The 20,983-nt window shown below is 40.6% G+C and overlaps 1 protein-coding gene across 8 annotated transcripts in view; it reads left to right on the top strand.

The window, feature by feature from the left end:
• The window catches only part of kug (FAT atypical cadherin kugelei), a 420,874-nt gene that overhangs the window by 356,100 nt on the left and 43,791 nt on the right, over positions 1-20,983 (top strand). For all 8 annotated transcript variants that reach the window (XM_076531851.1, XM_076531850.1, XM_076531849.1 and 5 more), the window contains 3 exons: positions 3,674-3,780; positions 4,207-4,411; positions 15,627-15,688. In XM_076531851.1, coding sequence (XP_076387966.1) covers positions 3,674-3,780; positions 4,207-4,411; positions 15,627-15,688 — 374 coding nt within the window. The remainder of the gene's footprint in view (positions 1-3,673; positions 3,781-4,206; positions 4,412-15,626; positions 15,689-20,983) is intronic.

Here is a 20,983-nt window from a genome sequence, read left to right as displayed (position 1 = left end):
AATGGGTGCAAGGATTACTTTCCCGCGATCCAATCGAGCGTAGGATCGCTAAAGAAGTTATCGACGCGCAGGTTATATCCTGGTCGACATATTAAATATTTTGCACGCTTCACGGTCGATCGTGTGCCTCGCATATCGGGATTATAATTCCACGGAGCTCGGTCGAAGTTGATTCTGTAACACAGATGTGCACACGTGAATTTTTACCTCTCGGCGAAACGTTCAAATAGCGTCGCATCGCGAATGTTTTACGGTGCACTCGAATTTATACGTCGTCTCGTTAGAAACGCGTCGCTTATCAACGTGTACGATTAAATTAACCGAAGCTAATGGGGATTCTTGTTGGTGCTCCAAACCGCCAGCTGCTTTCCCGGACGCGTTTTCTATTATTTATGGCAGCCAGCCGCTTTACGATTGGCGTCGACAGATTCGATTTAATGGTTGCCTTGAAATGTCGTTCACCTGTCTGTATCGCTAAATTGCGATGGTGTGACACTACGATGATGTCATGTCCACTTGCTCTTTTCACTTAACTTATGCAACGTTTAGGATAATTTGCAATATATTTTACGTGATCATTATGAAGTTTAATATATGTGGTAGACAATTAAAATTAGACCTAAAGTGTAAGTGATGAGGTTTATTGATAGTTTGAAGTCGTATGAGATTGATAGATTGATACGTATTTTTGAAGATAATGTTGATACGTATTTTTGAAGATAATGTTGATACATATTTTTCAAGAAAATATAGCTCTCAGTGTGAGCTTTTACATATGTGGACAATTTGGTTGCCTTTTTTCTTAAATACGAATATACAAGTGTCAGATATTTTTCGAAATATTGCATCAAAGTTTCAACCAAATCGATATGCATCATTTGTATTACCCCTAAAATACCGTCGCTATCATCGCTGGAATACAGGAAATTCCATAACAGGCTAATAGAGCGTTAAGGAAACGCAGCTAAATATGATCAGCCTCGAACGAGCGTCTACGTTCACCGATAATTATAAAGAGATCAGGATATCGATACAGAGCAATAGAATAGTTAAAAATAAGGTTGATTTATGAACCTTTGCACTCCGATATCTGGGGTTTCGGATTAAAAGGTGGAAGGAAAAGGAGGGAAAAAAAAGGTTGTAGTATTACCACCTTGCAAGATAGCTGGCAACAAGGACCGATATGAAATGACGTGCACGTACGTGGCGACTTGCCAACCGTGCTTCTGATAGTGCAAAAATTGGACTGCATTCCTGGTGTTAACACGTCGAGCACGCTGTTCCGCGTGTCTTCGATCGTTTTTGCGAGATTCCAGTGCACCTACCGGCCGCTTTTTGCCACGGTACACACCGTCAATGGACCACGCTTGGTTTATTACGGTATTAATGTAAAAGATAGCGGCCGATAACAGGAAAGGGGCCAGGGATAAACGGGCCGGTCGAACAGAACCGAGTAGGAGGGATTCGATTAATTAGCAATCCGAGATGTTACGTACGGGAGCAGATGTAGATCGTAATCAAGATTATCCCCGATTTGTTCTGTCAGTAATTGCATCCTCGGATTTCGCCGCGCCAGCGTCTTCATTACTTCTGATCTCTCGCGTACTCTCCGCCACACAAGATTCGATCGTTACGGGTGCACGCGTGTGCGGATATCGGTATAATATCGAACTCCCAATTTCGCGATATCGATTAATTTATCAGTACCCATGGACAAAATTCTGCACAGCGGGATACGATGTCGCGACGGTGTCCCGGTTATTTATTGCCCCCGTTTCGCTGAAATTCATGGTCCTGGAATCTTACGAACGGTTGCGGGATTTTCTTTCTTCGGAGAAAAGAAATTCCACGGAAGATATGTGGATTCGGGAATAAACTGCTATTTGGGGATACTGGAATTGTTTGGCGATGCTCGTGTCGAAGCTATTTTTGGGTGCCAGGTATTATTCGTGTTTTTTATTCCTACTAAATCACTTGTATTCGACTTCGGAACCAGTGAACCTCAACAGGGAGTTTGAACAACGAACCTCTGAATTTCAATCAACTTTTGTGTATCACCTTGTGTTCACATCCAAATGCGCATTAATACCAAACTCATAAAAGGGTATAAATATAAAACATGCAGTGCAATAAGTTTCATATATGTTTCATATTTTTGTATATCACATTGTGTTTACATCCAAATGTGCATTAATACCAAAATCATAAAAGAATATAAATATAAAACATACAATACAACAAATTTCATATATGTTTCATATTTTTGTGTATCACATTGTGTTCACATCCAAATGTGCATTAATATCAAACTCATGAAAGAGTATAAATATAAAACATACAATACAACAAGTTTTATATATGTTTCATATTTTTGTGTATCACCTTGTGGTCACATCTAAATGTGCATCAATACCAAACTCATAAAAGAGTATAAATATAAAACATACAATACAACAAGTTTCATATATATTTCATATTTTTGTGTATCACATTGTGTTCACATCCAAATGTGCATTAACACCAAACTTATAAAAGAGTATAAATATAAAACACACAATAAAACAAATTTCATACATATTTCATAGTTTTGTGTATCACGTTGTGTTCACATCCAAATGTGCATTAACACCAAACTCATGAAAGAGTATAAATATAAAACACACAATAAAACAAATTTCATACACATTTCATATATATAATAATGCTACAAAATTTGCTAAAAAAAACAGCTATTTTAAACTGTCCTATTAGACCAAAAGCCTAACGAAAATAAAAATGAAACAATCTATAACCCAGTTCGATTAAAGATCAAAAGTGCTTGGATATCTGTTTTCGGTCGACTTTTCGATGGTTAATCACCTCGGTAGAAAATGGCGCTCAGCGTTCCGAGATCGAAATCACTCGAAACAAGCACTCAAACGTTTTAGCCGTTGGTAAATTAATTTTGCAACCTATCGACGTCCATGTAATTACAGTGTCAATTTTGTTTCGCTACCTCCTGGTGTTCCCGTTCGTTTCCCTAGCAGCGAATAAATTCAACGCCGCGTTTCAATCCTCCGCGAATTCGTAACTTCGAATAATCAATGTTGGATCGAGTTTCTCCTCGTCTGAAGTTACTCGTCTCGAATGCACAATTTCCAAATTGCTTGTCTCCCTCGTAACGCTGACAATCCTAGTAATTATTGCGGACAACGGATCGGGCTTGGAATAATTAATTGTAACGACGTTTGTATCTTCAATGGAAATCGAACTACGATTAATTAAGACTGCATCAGATTCGATTTTGCTCTGAACTACATACATTTGATAAGTTATTTTGAATACTGTAATATGACTGCAAATAATCCTTAAATGTATTATAGTATTTTTTATGTAATATTTTTGTGACGTGTGGTCCTTTTTATTTGAGCTCGTCAACTAGTTATTTGAACGATGTAAATGAACCTTGAGATTGAGTACCTATTTCATGACGAGCCTCGGTTCGATCAAATGTTCCTTCAATTTGCATTGTACGTGGAACATTAGTCCTAACAAGAACACGTACCATCTAAATAGATTAATATTTGATCGTTCCAAGAGTGTATAGTGGATTAGTAATGTAATTGAATGTACAGCGAATCGTATGTTTTTAAAGAGCCAATTAAGAATGTTAACATGTTCTTTGGTGTTGCAGGCAATATCAAGACCAAAGCAGCGCTGGATGTGGAATCAAAGAGAGGATATTGGTTGACGGTGTACGCGCAGGATCATGGCGTCGTTCCTTTGAGCTCGAGCTTACAGGTACACACGAAAGAAAATGAATTTTCCCATATTTTCGGTAAATTTATAGGCTCGCGAATTTTTTGCCTTTGGTACCGTAATTGTTTAACGTCGCGCGGTTCTTTGTAACGGTTTTTAAGCTTCGTTAAGGTTTCCCTATTGTGTAAAAAGTATTAAAGCAAGTGTTCTCCACTTTCTACCTGCATGTAGAAAGTGGGACGATGACCAATCAATAGCAGCGCTTGATAGATGTTTCCGTGCCATTCAGTTTTTCTCTTAAAGATTGTCTGTGCAGTTTAGAAACTATCTGATCGACCATTGATTAATTAATCGCACGAAAAGTACAACTTTCCTGCTAGTATTTCTGTTATAACTTTCTTTGTGAAGTTTGACGAGAAAGTTTTTCTTGAAGGAATTGCTCGCTAAATAACTAATATGTTTGTACAGATATACGTGGAGGTGCTGGACGAGAACGACAATACCCCGTTGACCGAGGTTCCGGTTTATTATCCGTCCGTTCCGGAGAACTCTCCGGCAGGTGTGAGCGTCCTGCAGATCCGAGCGTTCGATCGCGACGTCTCGCCCCAACAATTCACCTTTTCCATCACGAGTGGCAATCCAGAGGGTTATTTTCTCATCAACTCCACCACCGGTAAGTTCCACATGGCCAGACGCGTCCGAAGAGCAATATCTTTCCGAGAATCGAAATAGATTGGCTGCGATGTTGTAACCCGCCTCTCGTCGCTCGTAACGAGATCAATTTTGCCGGACGAGGATTTTAATGGGCCCCATTCGGAAGTAAACAAGCTCGCGATATCGTTTCTTCAAATTTCAATCGAGAACACTCGATCGCGGATAATTTCGGGGAACAAATCGTTCGGTCCGATCATTTATTTCGAGGAGACGCGTTGCTTTCGGTAATGTTGGACTTCGATACGACGCTGCCGATCGACCGTAATGAACGATAATTTTCCACTCAATTTGGTTAATAACGACGTTGCACAGCGATTGACCTTTACTTGCAATGTATCGCTCTTACCACGAATTAAAGACGTAACAGTTGAGAAGTATAGCAACAGCGAATTGACCGAGTTAACGCGTTCAAAGTTGGAATCACCGGAAACGTCACGGGTCCAATGAGCATAAATAGCAAGTTACATATAATCTTATTAATCTGTTCGACAAACTCGGTCTAGAAACGTGTTCTTACCATTACTGTCAATTTGATCTTAATAACAAGTCATGGCTTTGTCGAATTCTTGCTGGAAACAATCTAGACTAATTTAATTACGATTAAATGTCAAACGATCATGAAAGTTCTCCATTCACGGTTACCCCTCTATCGTGGTTAATGACGAAAGTTACAAATTGAATATCCTGTAACGTAGAATATTAGTCGATAAAAGGGTTTCCTTCGACCAGGGTTTACCGTGGGTCTATTAACAATTTCCCCGTGGAATCTATTAACAGTGTTCAAACGACACACCGGCGAAAGAAAAACGCCGTTGTTTTCGTCCTGTAACGCGGCTAACACATGCAAATTTGCCTTGATCGAACTTCGATTCATTATTCATCGTTCCCGACCGCGCCGTTATGAAACGGTGAAAAGTCGCAAAGTCGTTATTGAAAAAAAGGGCGAGTACAAGGGATGCCACGCGTAAATAGGCGCGCACACAGGCCCGGGGTAGAATCAATTTTAATAGAAGACAATTTGCGATACAAATTCGATTCGATTCTACGCGAATAATCTTGGCGGGAGGCGGCGAGCGATTAAATTGGACTTTTAAATGAGCCGCGAGGGTGAAATTGGACTTTTAATTTGAACCCCGAGCCGGCCGGATCCGTGGAAGCAGCTATCGCCGTCTTCATTGAGTTCCTTCTGGTAATCGTCGATTCTATATTCAGGAATATGGTAATGGCAGACCTTAATGACTTAAAATCGTAGCAATGAAATAACTAACGAGATTAATTTCAATGCGGGTACACATATTTGACACGATGATCGTGGCGAATTTAATTTCGTTAAAATGGTACTAATTCTGCTGAAAGACGTGATAATACATAGATGTGATTGTACGATAAAAGTCCACGGTAAACTTCTGACCGATATCGAAGATGTCGGGCCGCCCGACTAATGATTGATTCGATCACTGCGACGACTTGTAAATGGCGCTACCGTGAAAATATTAACGCAAACCAGTATGTAATGCGGAGAATATTACAGAAAGCAACAGCAATTACCTCTTCGTGCAACATTCGAAAGTACTTTCGGCAGTTTGATTTAATTAAAGTGAAAAATGCCAGGTATTTTATCTCGGCGTATGCATCTGTATTTACAAGTACACAATTGTGATAAATTGCAGCTTGCGAAACGGACTAATTAATATGCAGCAATAACTTAATAAGAGTTATCGAGTGTGCGAAACATCTCTCGGTCAGGTTGCAAATTAACACGAGTGGTCTTCTCGACTTCGATACTCAATTAAGAAGAAAAATCGTGCAGTTTAACGATGAATTTACAGCCTCCGACTGGGTATAAAAATCTTCATCAACGAAATCTTTAACACGACCAAAGTTGCATCGGTAATTAAAGGTTTCCCGAGGCAACTTCTCCCTTTCTTGGTCGTAAATACGGTATCAAGCAAGGTGGAACCACCGGTAGCTTCAAAACTTGCGAAATAAATCTCACCGAACAGGATACCGTATAAATTTTCCCCGTTCAAACGCTCGGTTTCGTTTCGTTTCGTTTCTTCGCGTCACCCCTTCGCGTTTCTCCCTACGCGAACTTCAGGGCCGTTAATTACAAAACGAGCGTGCAACGAACAGAGAACTCGCAATCGAAGTTACACATCCATCGGGCTGCTCGAGGCGGGGATCGGCTTTCTTACGGAAGTTTCGTAAGGAGCCATTTATCCGCAGTCATCTCGAAGATCGATGGTAGCTCGAAAATTGCTTACACCGGTAGAAGGCAGCTTGCAATTAAAAACTTGAACGCACGTTGATTTGTATTCATCAGTCTTCCGCAATCGCAACAAACTTTATTTCCTCGCCTTTCTCGATTCCAAATTACCTTCGATCTTACCTCGGATTATCGGGGCTTCGACAAGATTTTAAAGTCATACTTTAATCAGCTTAAATTCCCTTACCCGCAAATTTATACAATCCTAGTTAGCAAGTTTTTAACTGTTGTAAAGATTTGATCTACGGAAAAGTTCTGTACGATGTCTTCCTAAATTTATCTTCAAACATGTCATTCTACTAGAATGCAATAAAAATGTTCATCTTGTTGAAAATACATTAGTAGATTATACTGTTCAGTAAATATTAACGAATGTGTTAAAAGTCGTACTTATACTAATTTGGTAAAATCTTATTTGCTATGATCATTAATTATTTGTTTCTGATATCTGATTGATCATCAAAGTCACATTAGAATATCAAAACACCTAGTCACATTAGAATATCAAAATACTTAGTCACATTAGAATATCAAAACACCTAGTCTCATTAGAATATAAAAACACATTTGAACATCGAATTTTAAAGTACAATCCGATGAACATAATCAACAGCAAGCCCGAATCTCTCAGCGAAAAGTGCATGTACAATAATCTCGCAGCATCCTGATGGAGCAGCATCCTTTTAGAGTGCGCTCGATACGAAGAAGAAAGTAAAAGAACCTCTCCGGAACAGGGAGTACGATTTATTCGCATGGTAGTCGGTCAGCCGAAGCGCGACTTGTTCGATAAAATAAAAACGTGTTCAGCGGACCGGCGTCGCTTTAATGCGGCAGTCAGTTGAATCGAGGAAAAAAAATAAGAAACGATCAAGCTGCGTACTTATCGCAGCGTGAATGCGCTCCGGGAATCGACGATAAAACGAGAGGCCGGAATATGTACTTCTCGCGAAGACCATGCGGACATCACTCGACGATAACCCGATGACATTTAAGACCGATATGTTTCATCCTTCGTTGTGTTAGCACTTCCGCTCGTGCTAACGCGAAACGACCAATGTTAAGCTCTCCACTTTCGAACTCGATATTTTCCAATTCTGTTAGATCAAGTTGGAACATATTTCCATGGTTGAACTTTGGAAATATGCAGCGTATTATTCCAAGGGGTTAAATTCTACTTTTTCTGAAAGTCACTTTTATCATGCTGTCTATAGATATTAACTTTTAGACTATTTTAAGGGGATGTGACATTGTACTTTCTGATTAATTGATACCAAATTTCAACTTTCTCTGTCTGTTTTAATATTGTGAATATATTCAGCTAGTTCTGGCTGACACACCAGATAAATAAATCGTAGTGGAAGAAGTTAAGATTGCGTTAAACAGTTCGGGGATGATACTTTGTCTTTTGAGGGTAAAATTTTGGTAATTGAAGAACAGGAACATTTTTATGTAAAGACACTGACTACATGATTTTATGATGAACTTCGTAAAAATGTTACTGTAAGCAGTAGTTCTATATTGCTATTTTTACCTGCTTTTCCTGTACTCATTTTCAGCTATCCATGTGTAATAGTTTCGACGAGTCGGTTAATATTTGTACAAAATTTTTTTGATCGTCGAGAACGTGGTTGACATTTTCGGACGACTGAAATTAATTAGAAATAAATATTGAAACGAGGATGGTTAAGTGGCTCGTTGCAGCGGACACCGAAAAACACGGTATATCGTGATGGTTACAGATAGGAGGTCGGTGCATTCAACTCGCTTTCATGCTCGTTTCCCCGAGCTACAACATATTACACGGCTGGTTAGAGCTCGGCGTATCCGATCTAATCTCGGAACAGCGCGGCGTTCCCAAAACACCGTCGTTATCCGTTATTATTCCCCGAGTTTCTTTAAATAAGAACAATAATGCCGGTTGACCGTAACCGCAACGTTAATACGAGGCGAGATCGTGCGGCGCTGATTCGCCGAGCAATAACTTACGCAATCTCGTTCTAGGTTGTTCGCCAAGCGTTTATCGCGACGGTTCGTTCGTTGCGGGCCATTTTCGTCGGATAGGAAATTCGTCGCGCTTACCCCCTCGTTCCATTTTACATTTCGCCGCATTAAACGGCGTTAGAGGGTTATTAAATAAGAATTATATTAGGCTCGGGGCCAAGTGCAATTTTCCTTTCCGCGAACTCGTTTCGTTCTGCCGCTACCGAATGGAAAGAGAGGAAATAAACGCGTTGGTTACGTGCACGTAATTGCGTTAACGAAACTCCAACAAATTATACATCCTTCGCTATATCGCTCGATCACTGGTATACATCGTGTTCACAGTTTCTACCTAGCTTTTCCGTGATTAGTATTATTCGCGTAAATCGGTAGGCTTAAACTTTAGGGATGTATTCTCAGAATTTGAGGTTATGTCTGATCGACTTCATATTCGCGGAAATCGGTAGTATTGAACTTTAGGGGTCTATTTTCAGAATTTCAGGTTATGTAGTCGAGGTTGATTGACTTCAGGTGTTCACATAAATCGGTAGTCTCAAACTTTAGGGGTCTACTCTTATAATTTGAGGTTATGTTATGTATTTGAGGTTGATCGACTTCAAGTATTCAGGTACATCAATAGTCTTGAACTGTAGAGGGTTTGTCTTCAGAATTTGAGGTTATGTTATGTACTTAAGGTTGATCTTCGAATATTCTCATAGACAAGAACAATGTATTATTTGAAAATTTAGTAATATATTGACTAGTTGCCGGATCATGTTGCAAATATAGAGATGTAGAGATGTTATTGAATCTTAAAGATGTGGTATAGTATCATTTGTTAAACAACAATATACAGGGTGGTTCATATGAGTGTTGTCACTTGTAACCCACTTGCATAAACCACCCTCCATATACAAATATTTATTGAATCTTAAAGACGTGGTATGACATCATTTGTCATAGAACAATATACAGGGTGGTTCATGTAAGTGTTGTCACTAATAACCCACTTGCATAAACCACCCTCCATATACAAATATTTATTGAATCTCAAAAATGTGATATAGCATCATTTGTCATAGAACAACATACAGGGTGGTTCACATAAGTCTTGTCACTAATAACCCACTTGCATAAACCACCCTCTATAAATGTGTAGTCGCCCACCAAAATCTCAGAGAACTGTCCCCGTTAGAAAGACATTAACACCATTCAGGAAAGAATATACGCGCTTTCGTTTCGATATATCATGACAAAACGATATAAACCATCGATACGAATCTGCAGGAGGCTGATGCGCTTTCACCTTAACGAATGGCATCCGGGTATCTCGCAGTGATCACTGTCTGAAATTAAATTACGCCTTAACGTAATTAAACTTCGATACTTTGTGTTATTTTATCTGAGAATTTTCGTTAACTTCGATCACTTTCGCGCGTACCCTGTAACCTATCGCCGCTTTCTCTCACGTTCCAAATTTAATTTGTGGAACGTGACCGAGCCTCCTCGCGCGTTGCATCAAATCGTCGACAGGTTGATTCTCGGCCGGAAATTCGTTTACCGGAAACACGATTCCCTTTCTTTATTTTCATCCAGGCGCTAGTTCCTTCATTTAACACCTGTTCGTATGGAAATTCCGAATGAAATTTCTGCGAGCCGGGACTGGATCGGCATCCACCATCCGACCAGTGATGGCGTTTGCGAGTTTATTCGAGCGACAATCGAATAGGTAGAAGGTCGACGAACGGACGTGTGACCGAAAACGGGACCCGGGGCGGATTTCAGAGATTGCACGACGAATTTGCAATTCAAAGAGACACGCGAACGTGCCACCTCGATGGGTAGCAATTGTTTCAATTCGTCATATACGGCACATTAATGGCGGATCCAGAGCTCCCGGAGCTCGTTAAAACTCAAAATATCTTGCATTACTTGCCTCTCTTTGACAGGCATCGCCAACATAATTAATTTGCATACTCAATAACGTGCATTAACCTATTTCTTTCATAGAATCAACTCGCGATTCTAGGAACTTTTTTATCAAACCAACTTGAAACCCTCAGTCTTCGAAATTTTAGACTTCATACACTTAAGAGTATTTTTCAATTATAGAAGCTTAGCATCTTTGTTGTTTTGAAACTGTGTCGATATTTTTTAGTTCTCGAATTCATCACAGCGTCAGAATTGTGAACCTCCAGAATTTTTCCGCAGAATACATCTACATAAACCCGCAATGTCGTTTAGCCTCAACCTTCCAACGATACATGTATTCAGGGATCTGAAATGTTCCTTTTCACACCCGCGCATAAAGAGTCACTCCATTCTAGCGCATTTTCATGTTACGACTGATCCTCGAGCGCATACGCAACTTTGCTAAATCACATACAGCCTCTGCGACGGCTCTTTTTCGTGGGCGACGCAGGACGCCGTTCCGTCTCGAGTAAAAAATTTTCTCCGGGGAAGATCGCGCGTTGCACGGCTTTCCAGCGAGCATTTTTCACCTGCCGTCATAAAGTATGCTCCCGACGGGCTTCGAAATCCACGCCCGAGGATGAACGTCGTCGAAAACGTCCTCGGATTGCGTCCCGGAGAAGGTGGGAAATAAATCCGACACGATCCGTTGCGGACTTTCTTCTAGCACGTGCCACTAGCTATAAAACTCCGATCACAAACAAGGGAAAATTATTAATGATGGCTGTCGTATCAGATCAAGATTTTTGAAATTGTAGTGAAATCAAGGTTTAATGATTTTCAGAAATAAAGAGGTGTATTGTTGATGTTACTTTTTTAATGTAAAATTTATAGTAGGAGGTCAATGGGTGTGGACATGAATTATGTTTGAGTGTGTGTTTGGACAGTGGTAGAGGTCTATGTTCTTGCATCTGTGCTGAAATTTTTATGTACTGAGATGGGGATCTTAAGATGCTTATACCTTGAGATCTCTACTATACCTTGATATTTTTAGTCTGGGCTTCCTATGTGCCGTGATCGATTTGTCGTGAGGTCTCCATGTACCAAGGTACCTATGACCCTAGATCCCTATGTCCTGAGATTGATATGTTCCGAGATCTCTGCGTTCCGAGATTGCTATGTCCGGAAATCCCTACGCCCCGAGATTGCTATGTCTCGAGATCCCTACGCCCCGAGATCCCTATGCCCCGAGTTTGCTATGTCCCGAGATCCCTACGCCCCGAGATCCCTACGCCCCGAGATTTCTACGTCCCGAGTTTGCTACGTCCCGAGTTTGCTACGCCCCGAGATCCCTACGCCCCGAGATCCCTACGCCCCGAGATCCCTACGCCCCGAGATCCCTACGCCCCGAGATCCCTACGCCCCGAAATCCCTACGCCCCGAGATCCCTACGCCCCGAAATCCCTACGCCCCGAGATTTCTACGTCCGAGTTTGCTGCGCCCCGAGATCCCTACGCCCCGAGATCCCTACGCCCCGAAATCCCTACGCCCCGAGATTTCTACGTCCCGAGTTTGCTACGCCCCGAGATCCCTACGCCCCGAGATCCCTACGCCCCGAAATCCCTACGTCCCGAGATCCCTACGTCCCGAGATCTCTACGCTCTGAGTTTGCTATGTCCCGAGATCCCTACGCCCCGAGATCCCTACGCCCCGAAATCCCTACGCCCCGAGATTTCTACGTCCGAGTTTGCTGCGCCCCGAGATCCCTACGCCCCGAGATCCCTACGCCCCGAAATCCCTACGCCCCGAGATTTCTACGTCCCGAGTTTGCTACGTCCCGAAATCCCTACGCCCCGAATTTGCTATGTCCCGAAATCCCTACGCCCAAAGATTACTATGTTCCGACATCCCTCTGTCCCGAGACCTCTACCCACCCCTACATCCCCACATCCCAAAATCTCCTTGAAAACCCTCCCTGCTAAGATCCCAAAATCCTCAAACCCCCATCTTCAAATCCTCACCCTAAGTCCCTACATCCACAAACTACTTTCAACGTTACACCAAAAATTAGGTGTCTGAAGTCTCCATAGATCCCTGGAAATCTCATGATCGCATCTTCCACGCATTGGCGATATCAACGAGCATTAGACGCGTCCAATGGCGTTCTAAAAGAGCGCGATGGCACAGATTAGGTCATCGACCGACGGTTAATAAATCCCGATTGAAGGGTGTTTCAATTAAGGTTTCCCGGTGACATTTTATCGTCCGCTCGACCGGTAAACCGACGTCACAGAACGAGCCGAGCGACTATTCTCCACCGGCAATTTGTAGAGGAATGAAAAGACCTCAATTAGCGGAACAAAGATTGGTCCGATAAAACGGATTCGACGGAATTATAGCGTTCAGATTTAACCGGATGCCAGCCGAGCGTTTGAACTCTCCTCTCTATTCTTTCCGCTGTTATTCGATTTTTCTCCTCGTTTTGTTTCTTTCTGCCTTCCTCTTTGTTTCGTTCCGCGAATTCGTCCAGGAAAAATTTCGAATCTAACGATGATCAGCTACGGAACAAATCGGTTTCCGATTGGTTAACAAGGATCCTTCGAGGATAAACAAAACACGCTTGTTTAACTCTTGTGTGCAATCAAAGTGATTGATCAGATGTTTTAATTATTTGCTTTCTTGTTCAGTTGTTCTGCACATTTTGCATATTTCGCATATTCGGAAGAATGTTTTTAACTCTTTCAAACGTATAAATACAAATTTTTATTCTGTCTACTAAGTATGCTTCAAGTTAGTAATATTTCAAAATTTTTACTAGTTTTAAAATTCTAATTTTTTCTAATTAATCAAGTCCTTCGTTGATCACTGAAATTTAATAATATTCACAGGTACTTCACAGCTCAGTCAAAATTTGCTTCTCCTCTCCACTTCAAAAGATATTCCAGCAAACAATGCAGAGACAGAAAATTGAATAAAGCGCCATTTTTCCAGTTTTCGCAATGTAATCTCATTCCACGATGCAAATAGGGATTAAAACAGTTGTCGGGCACAACATTTTTGACTCCAAGGTAAAAGACTTAGCCAGACACGAGCGGTTTCCGGTTTTTGAACGAAACGTTCCTGAAAGCGACGGAACAAGAGCGAAGCCCCTGAAAATATGCTACACCGACCGCTGGTCGTGTTCCTCCATTTTTTTCTTCCTCGCGGTTTCTACGGCTTCCGGTAACAACGACAAACGGCACAGATTTTATATTCCTTCCCCGACAGGAAGTACTAATCACGTTAGGTGGAAGCCGTGTCGCTGTCCGCGGAATTTCGTCGTTTCACGCTCGCGCGGAATTTTCAAACTTCCGTTTCGTGGACTCGTTAGACTTGGACGAATGCTCGAGTTCCGCAGTAACTGTGATCAGTGTTAATTATCAAGGTGAAACAAGCTCGATAATTAGATTACTAACTTTGTTATTATTACAGAAGTACAACTTTGCATTACATATTCCCTTGATTACTTTTTGTGGATCATTTAAAGCAACGACCTTAAACTTTTTCGTTCGTGACTTTTTAACCTTGCAATTTTAATCTTGATGATTTTTAACATTATTGCAGAGACCTAAATATATTTTTCCGAGCTTGAAAAGTCTTCGAATGATACTTCGAAGGTCTCATCCATTAAAAATGAAGAGCGAGAGAAAATAAAATTGATATTGTGCTAGGTGGTTTCCTCGCGACCGAGTCTAATAGTCGCAATAACATGATTCGTCGAAGCGGTAAGATGTCAACTGCGAGCTTTGGGAATAAGTGCAGAAAATATCCCGTGATCGAGTGTATCGGGTATCGACACGACCGCCAAGTGCAACTGCATTGTCCCAGTGCACGCCAATGCGATTTCTCTGTCCTGGGACTCGAAACCAGTAATAACAGCAGACATTCTACTGGCGCTCTTTTCTTGCCGAAATCACGGGCAAAGCGGGAACTGTTGACGTGGATTGGGAAATGGTGTGGGAAGAAATGTACACGGTGGCCCTAAAGAAATGTTTACAAAAACAGCTGTGCATTGAAATTATTTATTTATGAATACATTAAATAATATACAATTAAATAGCAGTAAAACTTTATTGACATCTGATGTACCTATTATTATAGCACCTATTATTTCCTATTATTATAACATCTATTATGTTACACTAATATGTTACATTACTGTTACATATTATTATCGTATCATTTATTATTGCCTAACATTATAGCATCCATTATGAACGTGTTAGATTCATTTGTTAAAATATGAAGAATGATCAGAATTAAAACATGAGACATTTTTAATATGTAAATGCACACGCCCGCGAATTGTGCAGCATCCTGTAGATGCAAGAAATTGCGAGACGCGAGAAACGAGAGGTCGCAGGGTGTTGAAAAAAAGATCGACACGGAAAAAAGCTATGGTGTGGGGAGAAGAGATACAACACGAACATAGAACTCCGCAGCGTGGAACGCATTTAAATAATTGCTTTTCGTTTTCATTTCTCGCTCTCATCATGTCGACGATGCTGTCTGCTTGGCCGATGCACCGATTCATTCTGTTTGCATCCACCAATGTTATCATGCGCCGACTAACTCTCGTCGTGGAAAATTCGTTATATGACCACAGCAATGCGAAAACTGTTCGTGATATTGTCGACCGTTTCAATCTTTGCGGAGCAATCTTTCTACTCTTAAATCTACAGTACTGAGTTTGCGTTAATTTGAAAGAGAAATGAAAATGTTAACTGATTTTTAAATTTAATAGGAAAGTTTTCGATGTAGAATACAATAAACAGTGTTGATTCTCAGAATAATTCTTTGAAAAAAGTTATTCTTTTTAATTATTAAGATATGTCCCCACTGTTTAATTATATTGATCTCTAAAAAATAAATGAAACCAGTGACCCGGAATACGAATCTGAAAAATAGTATAGGATCCGTCCGTATAATACGCTTTGTCCAATGTCCTAACATAATATTTGATTCGATTATGTTTCAGGTTTGATCACGACCAGTGGCCGGAAACTCGATCGAGAAAATCAGGCTGAACACGTTCTCGAGGTGAGTTTGCATATAAATTATTTCCCGGAAAAATATTGAAATATCAACGGGAACCATGAATCAGTGTTATCTGACAGAATCCCAAATTGTTGGACATCGTGTAATTAGGTCATGATTAATTGCACCAGTAAATGTTACTCCTTTAATTAATTCCCTTCGGGGTACAATCTTTATTTATAATTTACGTGAGCACTTCCAGATTTCCATTCAAATTGAGAATCTATTTTCGTTCGTAATTCTTCCGACCTTTATTTTATTTCTTAATGACTCTTGTTAAAATCATAGAATTTTTTTTAATTATTGTATCATTAATATATCTAGCATTTTATCTAAAAATATTTCTGTGGAACAAACTATCTCGACAAAATTATTTATTATCGGCAAAGTATTAACCCCTTGGACTATGACATTTGTCAGGTGCCTCAACCAGAACTAGCTAATTGCAGCTACAATATTACAGAGAAAGAAAGTTGAAATATATGCAAATAATTGGACTTGGACTTCAAATTAAAGTGTATTAAAAATTTCAAAAATTTTTGGTAAAATGGATCACATAATTGATGAAGTAGTGCGTCACGAGTGCGTCAGACTCGTCAACATAGTGCAAAGGGTTAACTAAAATAAATGGTAATTTTTTATAACAATATAAAAGTCATTACAATATAATTGTCAGGATAATCAAAGTATCAAATGTGATATTTGGCAGAAATTTTCTTAAATCCCCCATTTTGCAGAATGATCCAGGTCTTAGTAAAGTGTCGAGGAGGCTTAACAGTTTCTCCAGCCGAACTAGATAGCTTCGACGAAATAATCATCTTAGACTAAGTATAATCGTGCGTCGATGTGTAGAAGTGAACATACATAGTTTGCACTTCGCTCGGTGCATATAGGAGTCTGCGAGGTGTCGGTTAAGTCGGATCCACGAATAAAGGGATAGCATACTCGAATTTCTCGCATCGAGACGACTAATACTGAATCCTCTTCACGAGATTGCGGCTGCTTACAGACAACCTGCTAATTGATAGGGTGAAATTACTTGTTCACACTAGACGCGTCTGACTTCCGGAAACCTCTACTATACAAATGATTCTGCAAGGTCGGCGACGTGTGGGATTTATGCTGTTGACTCTGGAATTCCACACTTTCGACAAATTAACGACGGCTTAACGAATGATTTATTAACGGAGATCTCTACGCCCCGAGTTTGCTAGGTCCCGAGATTCCTACGCCTCGAGATCTCTACGCCTCGAGATGCTTACGCCCCGAGATCCTTACGCCCCAAGATCCCTACGCCTGGAGATCCCTACGCCCCGAGATCCTTACGCCCCGAGATCCCTACGCCCCGAGATTCTTACGCCCCAAGATCCCTACGCCCGGAGATCCCTACGTCCCGAGTTTGCTATGTCCCGAAATCCCTACGCTCCGAGATCCTTACGCCCCAAGATCCCTACGCCTGGAGATCCCTACGCCCCGAGATCTCTACGCCTCGAGATCCCTATGCCCCGAGATTCCTACGCCCCGAGATCCTTACGCTCCGAGATCCCTACGCCCCGAGATTCTTACGCCCCAAGATCCCTACGCCCGGAGATCCCTACGTCCCGAGTTTGCTATGTCCCGAAATCCCTACGCCCCGAGATCCCTACGCCCCGAGATCCTTACGCCCCGAGATCCCTACGCCCCGAAATCCCTACGCCCCAAGATCCCTATACTCCGAGTTTGCTATGTCCCGAAATCCCTACGCCCCGAGATCCCTACGCCCCGAGATCCCTACGCCCCGAAATCCCTACGCCCCAAGATCCCTATGCTCCGAGTTTGCTATGTCCCGAAATCCCTACGCCCCAAGCTTGCTATGTCCCGAGATCCCTACACAATTTTCGCAGCATTTGAATACAATCGCTGAATAAAAAGTTCTGAACATTTAAATATCTAAATTTTCAATTTCCTCGATGAAGTATCAGTTGATACGTAAAACATAAAATCCGTTGAATCGATCGAAATCTATTAATCCAACCACTACAAACGTTCTCGTTAGTTCAATTAAGGCGGTTCTTGTTTTTCTTAACGGAGAGCTCGATTAATTATCGTGGAACGTTTATGGAAAACTGCGACACAAGCTGCGACAATAATTGGGTTAATTTTAACGGAACAACGCCGAGTCACCAGTGCGATAATTAATTATTGCCCCGAACGAACGGCTCGCTACAATTTTTTTTTTCCATTCCTGTTCGTTCATTTTTCTATCGATTTCCTTTGCGCGATTCATTAACGTCGCGGCCGAGAATCGGCCCATTGTAGCGTAGATAACGACGCTAATACAAATTTGTATATTCCCGATATTAAATATCGTTCTGGATCATTATTTCGTGGCTCGGATTTAATCTGGTAGCCGGAAAGGGGTCGGACATTTGCATTGCAAAGTTCGTCCGAATCGAAATGTAATTCGAACGAATCTCGCCACGTTTCACTCTATTGACACTAAATTAATGTAATTCCAGCTGTTCATAAATCGTAATTAACTCGTTTTGCGCGTTTTAATAAGGCCGTTCCCACCTTTTCTTAAACGGAGAAACTCTGTTGATAATTTATATTTATTTAATATAACATTCGAATTTTTTCCTTCTGTTTAAAATATACAGAGTTATGTTGCGCCATTAAAACTCATTTATGATGACAGTTACAATGAAAAAAAGTGAAGAGAATTTCTATATATTATTTGTACGTGGTAAATTTTTATTTACGGATATTTTATGGTGCTGTCTTTGTAGAGAACTTTCATCGAAGTGTAAGTAGCTTAAAAATAGATACTAAAGGACGTAATACTTTTTGTACTGTGGTAACGTAACTCACGCTGGCACCTCGAATCGATAGAAGCATGCCAGAGCCAATAAAATTATCTAAACTTCGGCAATCGAAAGAGCATCTAACCGAACGGGGTGTCTCAGGCTACTAAAAATGAATGAAATTGAAGCAGCTTTCCGTGCAATAAACAGACGTTCGTCGAATTCGATTCGGTAGCGCATAAATCGATTGTGCCATAAAACACCGGGCACGTTTCTGTTTCCCCGGTTTTACCCGGACGATGGTTTAATAAATATTCGAGACCGGTGGAAAGGGTGTGTTGCGTGGAAGGAATCGAACGGACCAAGGGTCTATGCACCCCTGATTCGCCGACACGTAAAAACTCGTTACGGGGTCGAAAACAGGCGCCACCCAGCCGTTTCCCATCTCGTCTCTATTTATTTCTAGCTCCTGTTGCGACCGACGAACCTTTTCCCGAGATTGCTATACTCCTTTGCTCTTTCCATTGTAACGAAATTCCGGCGTTCCACGAGACAGACACACGTACACACACACAGACGGAAAAATGGAGAAGGGCTGGTCGGTTCGCAAGGGTCGTCGTCGGTACTCTTCCTTTAATCTGGACGCCAAGAGAAATCCCCGAGAGTCTCGAATGACGACCCGTGGGGAAATGCTTCACCTTGTCCCTCTTTTCTTAGATTTTCCATCTATTCGGCCCGTCGACACTTCTCTTCCTTTATTCTCGACTACCCTAACCCCTTGTCTCTTGCTGTTTCCTGCCTAAGCTACGACACCGTTGTCTGGGCCTCTCGTTTTCCAGGCACCAACTTCTCGCCTCATTTTACTTTTCAATCTTCGGGAGGATGCGATTTTCTTCCTCGTTTCCAGTCTGACGATATTAGGAGACGCGATTGGGACCGTGGAAAGGAAACGGTTATTCGAGAGATTTGACAAGCAGACAGGCTGAAACTAAACGTTCCAAAGGGTGCATCGGTAATCGAGCTATCGACTGTTAGCGTTACCAACCCCCCGTTACGAGATTCGATTTACCTTATGGACTCGATCCTATCGGGTATTCTCTTCCTACAGCCTCGGATATCCTTCTTGCGATGCTCTTTATGTTTTTCTGTTATCTTTTTACCCCAGAACGCACCGTTGCATATTTCACGACACAAGAAAGAGAATGGATTTAATGCTCCAAGCTTTCCGTATCGATGCTACTCGATTATTCAATCTCTAAATATTGATGCAGTGTACAAATATTCAATCTTCACAAAAATTCTCATTTTCCAAATTTATACATCTACTTTTTCATAAATTTGTAAATATTTGTAATTTGTAAAATTTATAAATATAAAAGTTACAGACTGTTTGAAATTTCTGTAATAAATCTCTGCATAAATCGCTGCAAGAACGAACAAATGTAACTTTAACGAGGTAAATAAGTAAAGCAATCGAATTACTTTGTAGTCGAGGAAACTTCCTCGGTTCCCGTTTCATGAAGCAGAATACTTCAAAGAAATCTTTTGTTTCCAAAGTACAGCAGCCGATACTTGTATCATTCTTCTGGTAGTTAAAAGCGCTGCAGGCTTCATCCAACTGCAATTTTTTCTGCATCGATCAAACGGGACGTTTTGATGATGTTTTAAAACTTTTAAACGTGAAGTTTTCGATTGAACAAAAGCACCGAGCTTTTACCTTCGTAATACAATTTTTTATCGCAGTAATGTTTTTATATTATTTTTCGATGCACGACGTAAATATGCAGAGCATTTGGTAAAGTGAAGTTTACAATTCCATCGATCGTTATACATATTTAATAGGCAAATACGAGATACATATTTACGTTTATGGGGAGATTGCTCTTTCGTTTGTATTCCACTTTATTGAAGGTTAAATATAACTTACATTGCAATAAAATGGTACAACACGTGTACATAATGGTTTCACTTGATAAAATATTAACTAAACTTTTTGGGGAGGTTGTATGTTGAAGGGGTAGTTTTTTGCTGATATTATTTTGTGTGCCTTTTTTTGCATGGATTCTTCAAATCTTCGTCATTCTTCAGGTATAACTTCTCATTTGATTGATGATATATTATGTTACGCAATATATATGTTACTTAATACATATGTTAGTCAATGACATATATAGTATATCACTTGACAAAACCATAAAAATTTCCAAAAATTAATTTCTTAACCTTAATACCTCCTCTGTCAGAACATGAAAATTGAATGTCTAGGTACATTTTTTAAAATTGACAAAAAGTATTGAAAAATATTTTCCAATTTTACAGATAGATTTTATCTGATCATGACCCTCCCTCATCCATTAAATTTGTCAGTAGATTGATGATATATTATGTTACTCAATATGTATGTTACTCAACACAAATGTTACTTAATAACGTATATAGTATATCACTTGACAAAACCATAAAAATTTCCAAAAATTAATTTCCTACCCCTAATACCTACTCTGTCACTACATGA

This window comes from Megachile rotundata, chromosome 5 (genome assembly GCF_050947335.1).
Source record: "Megachile rotundata isolate GNS110a chromosome 5, iyMegRotu1, whole genome shotgun sequence".
Taxonomy (NCBI): domain Eukaryota; kingdom Metazoa; phylum Arthropoda; class Insecta; order Hymenoptera; family Megachilidae; genus Megachile; species Megachile rotundata.
Note: the sequence above shows the minus strand (reverse complement) of the source record. Positions and strands in the feature narration are given on the sequence as shown.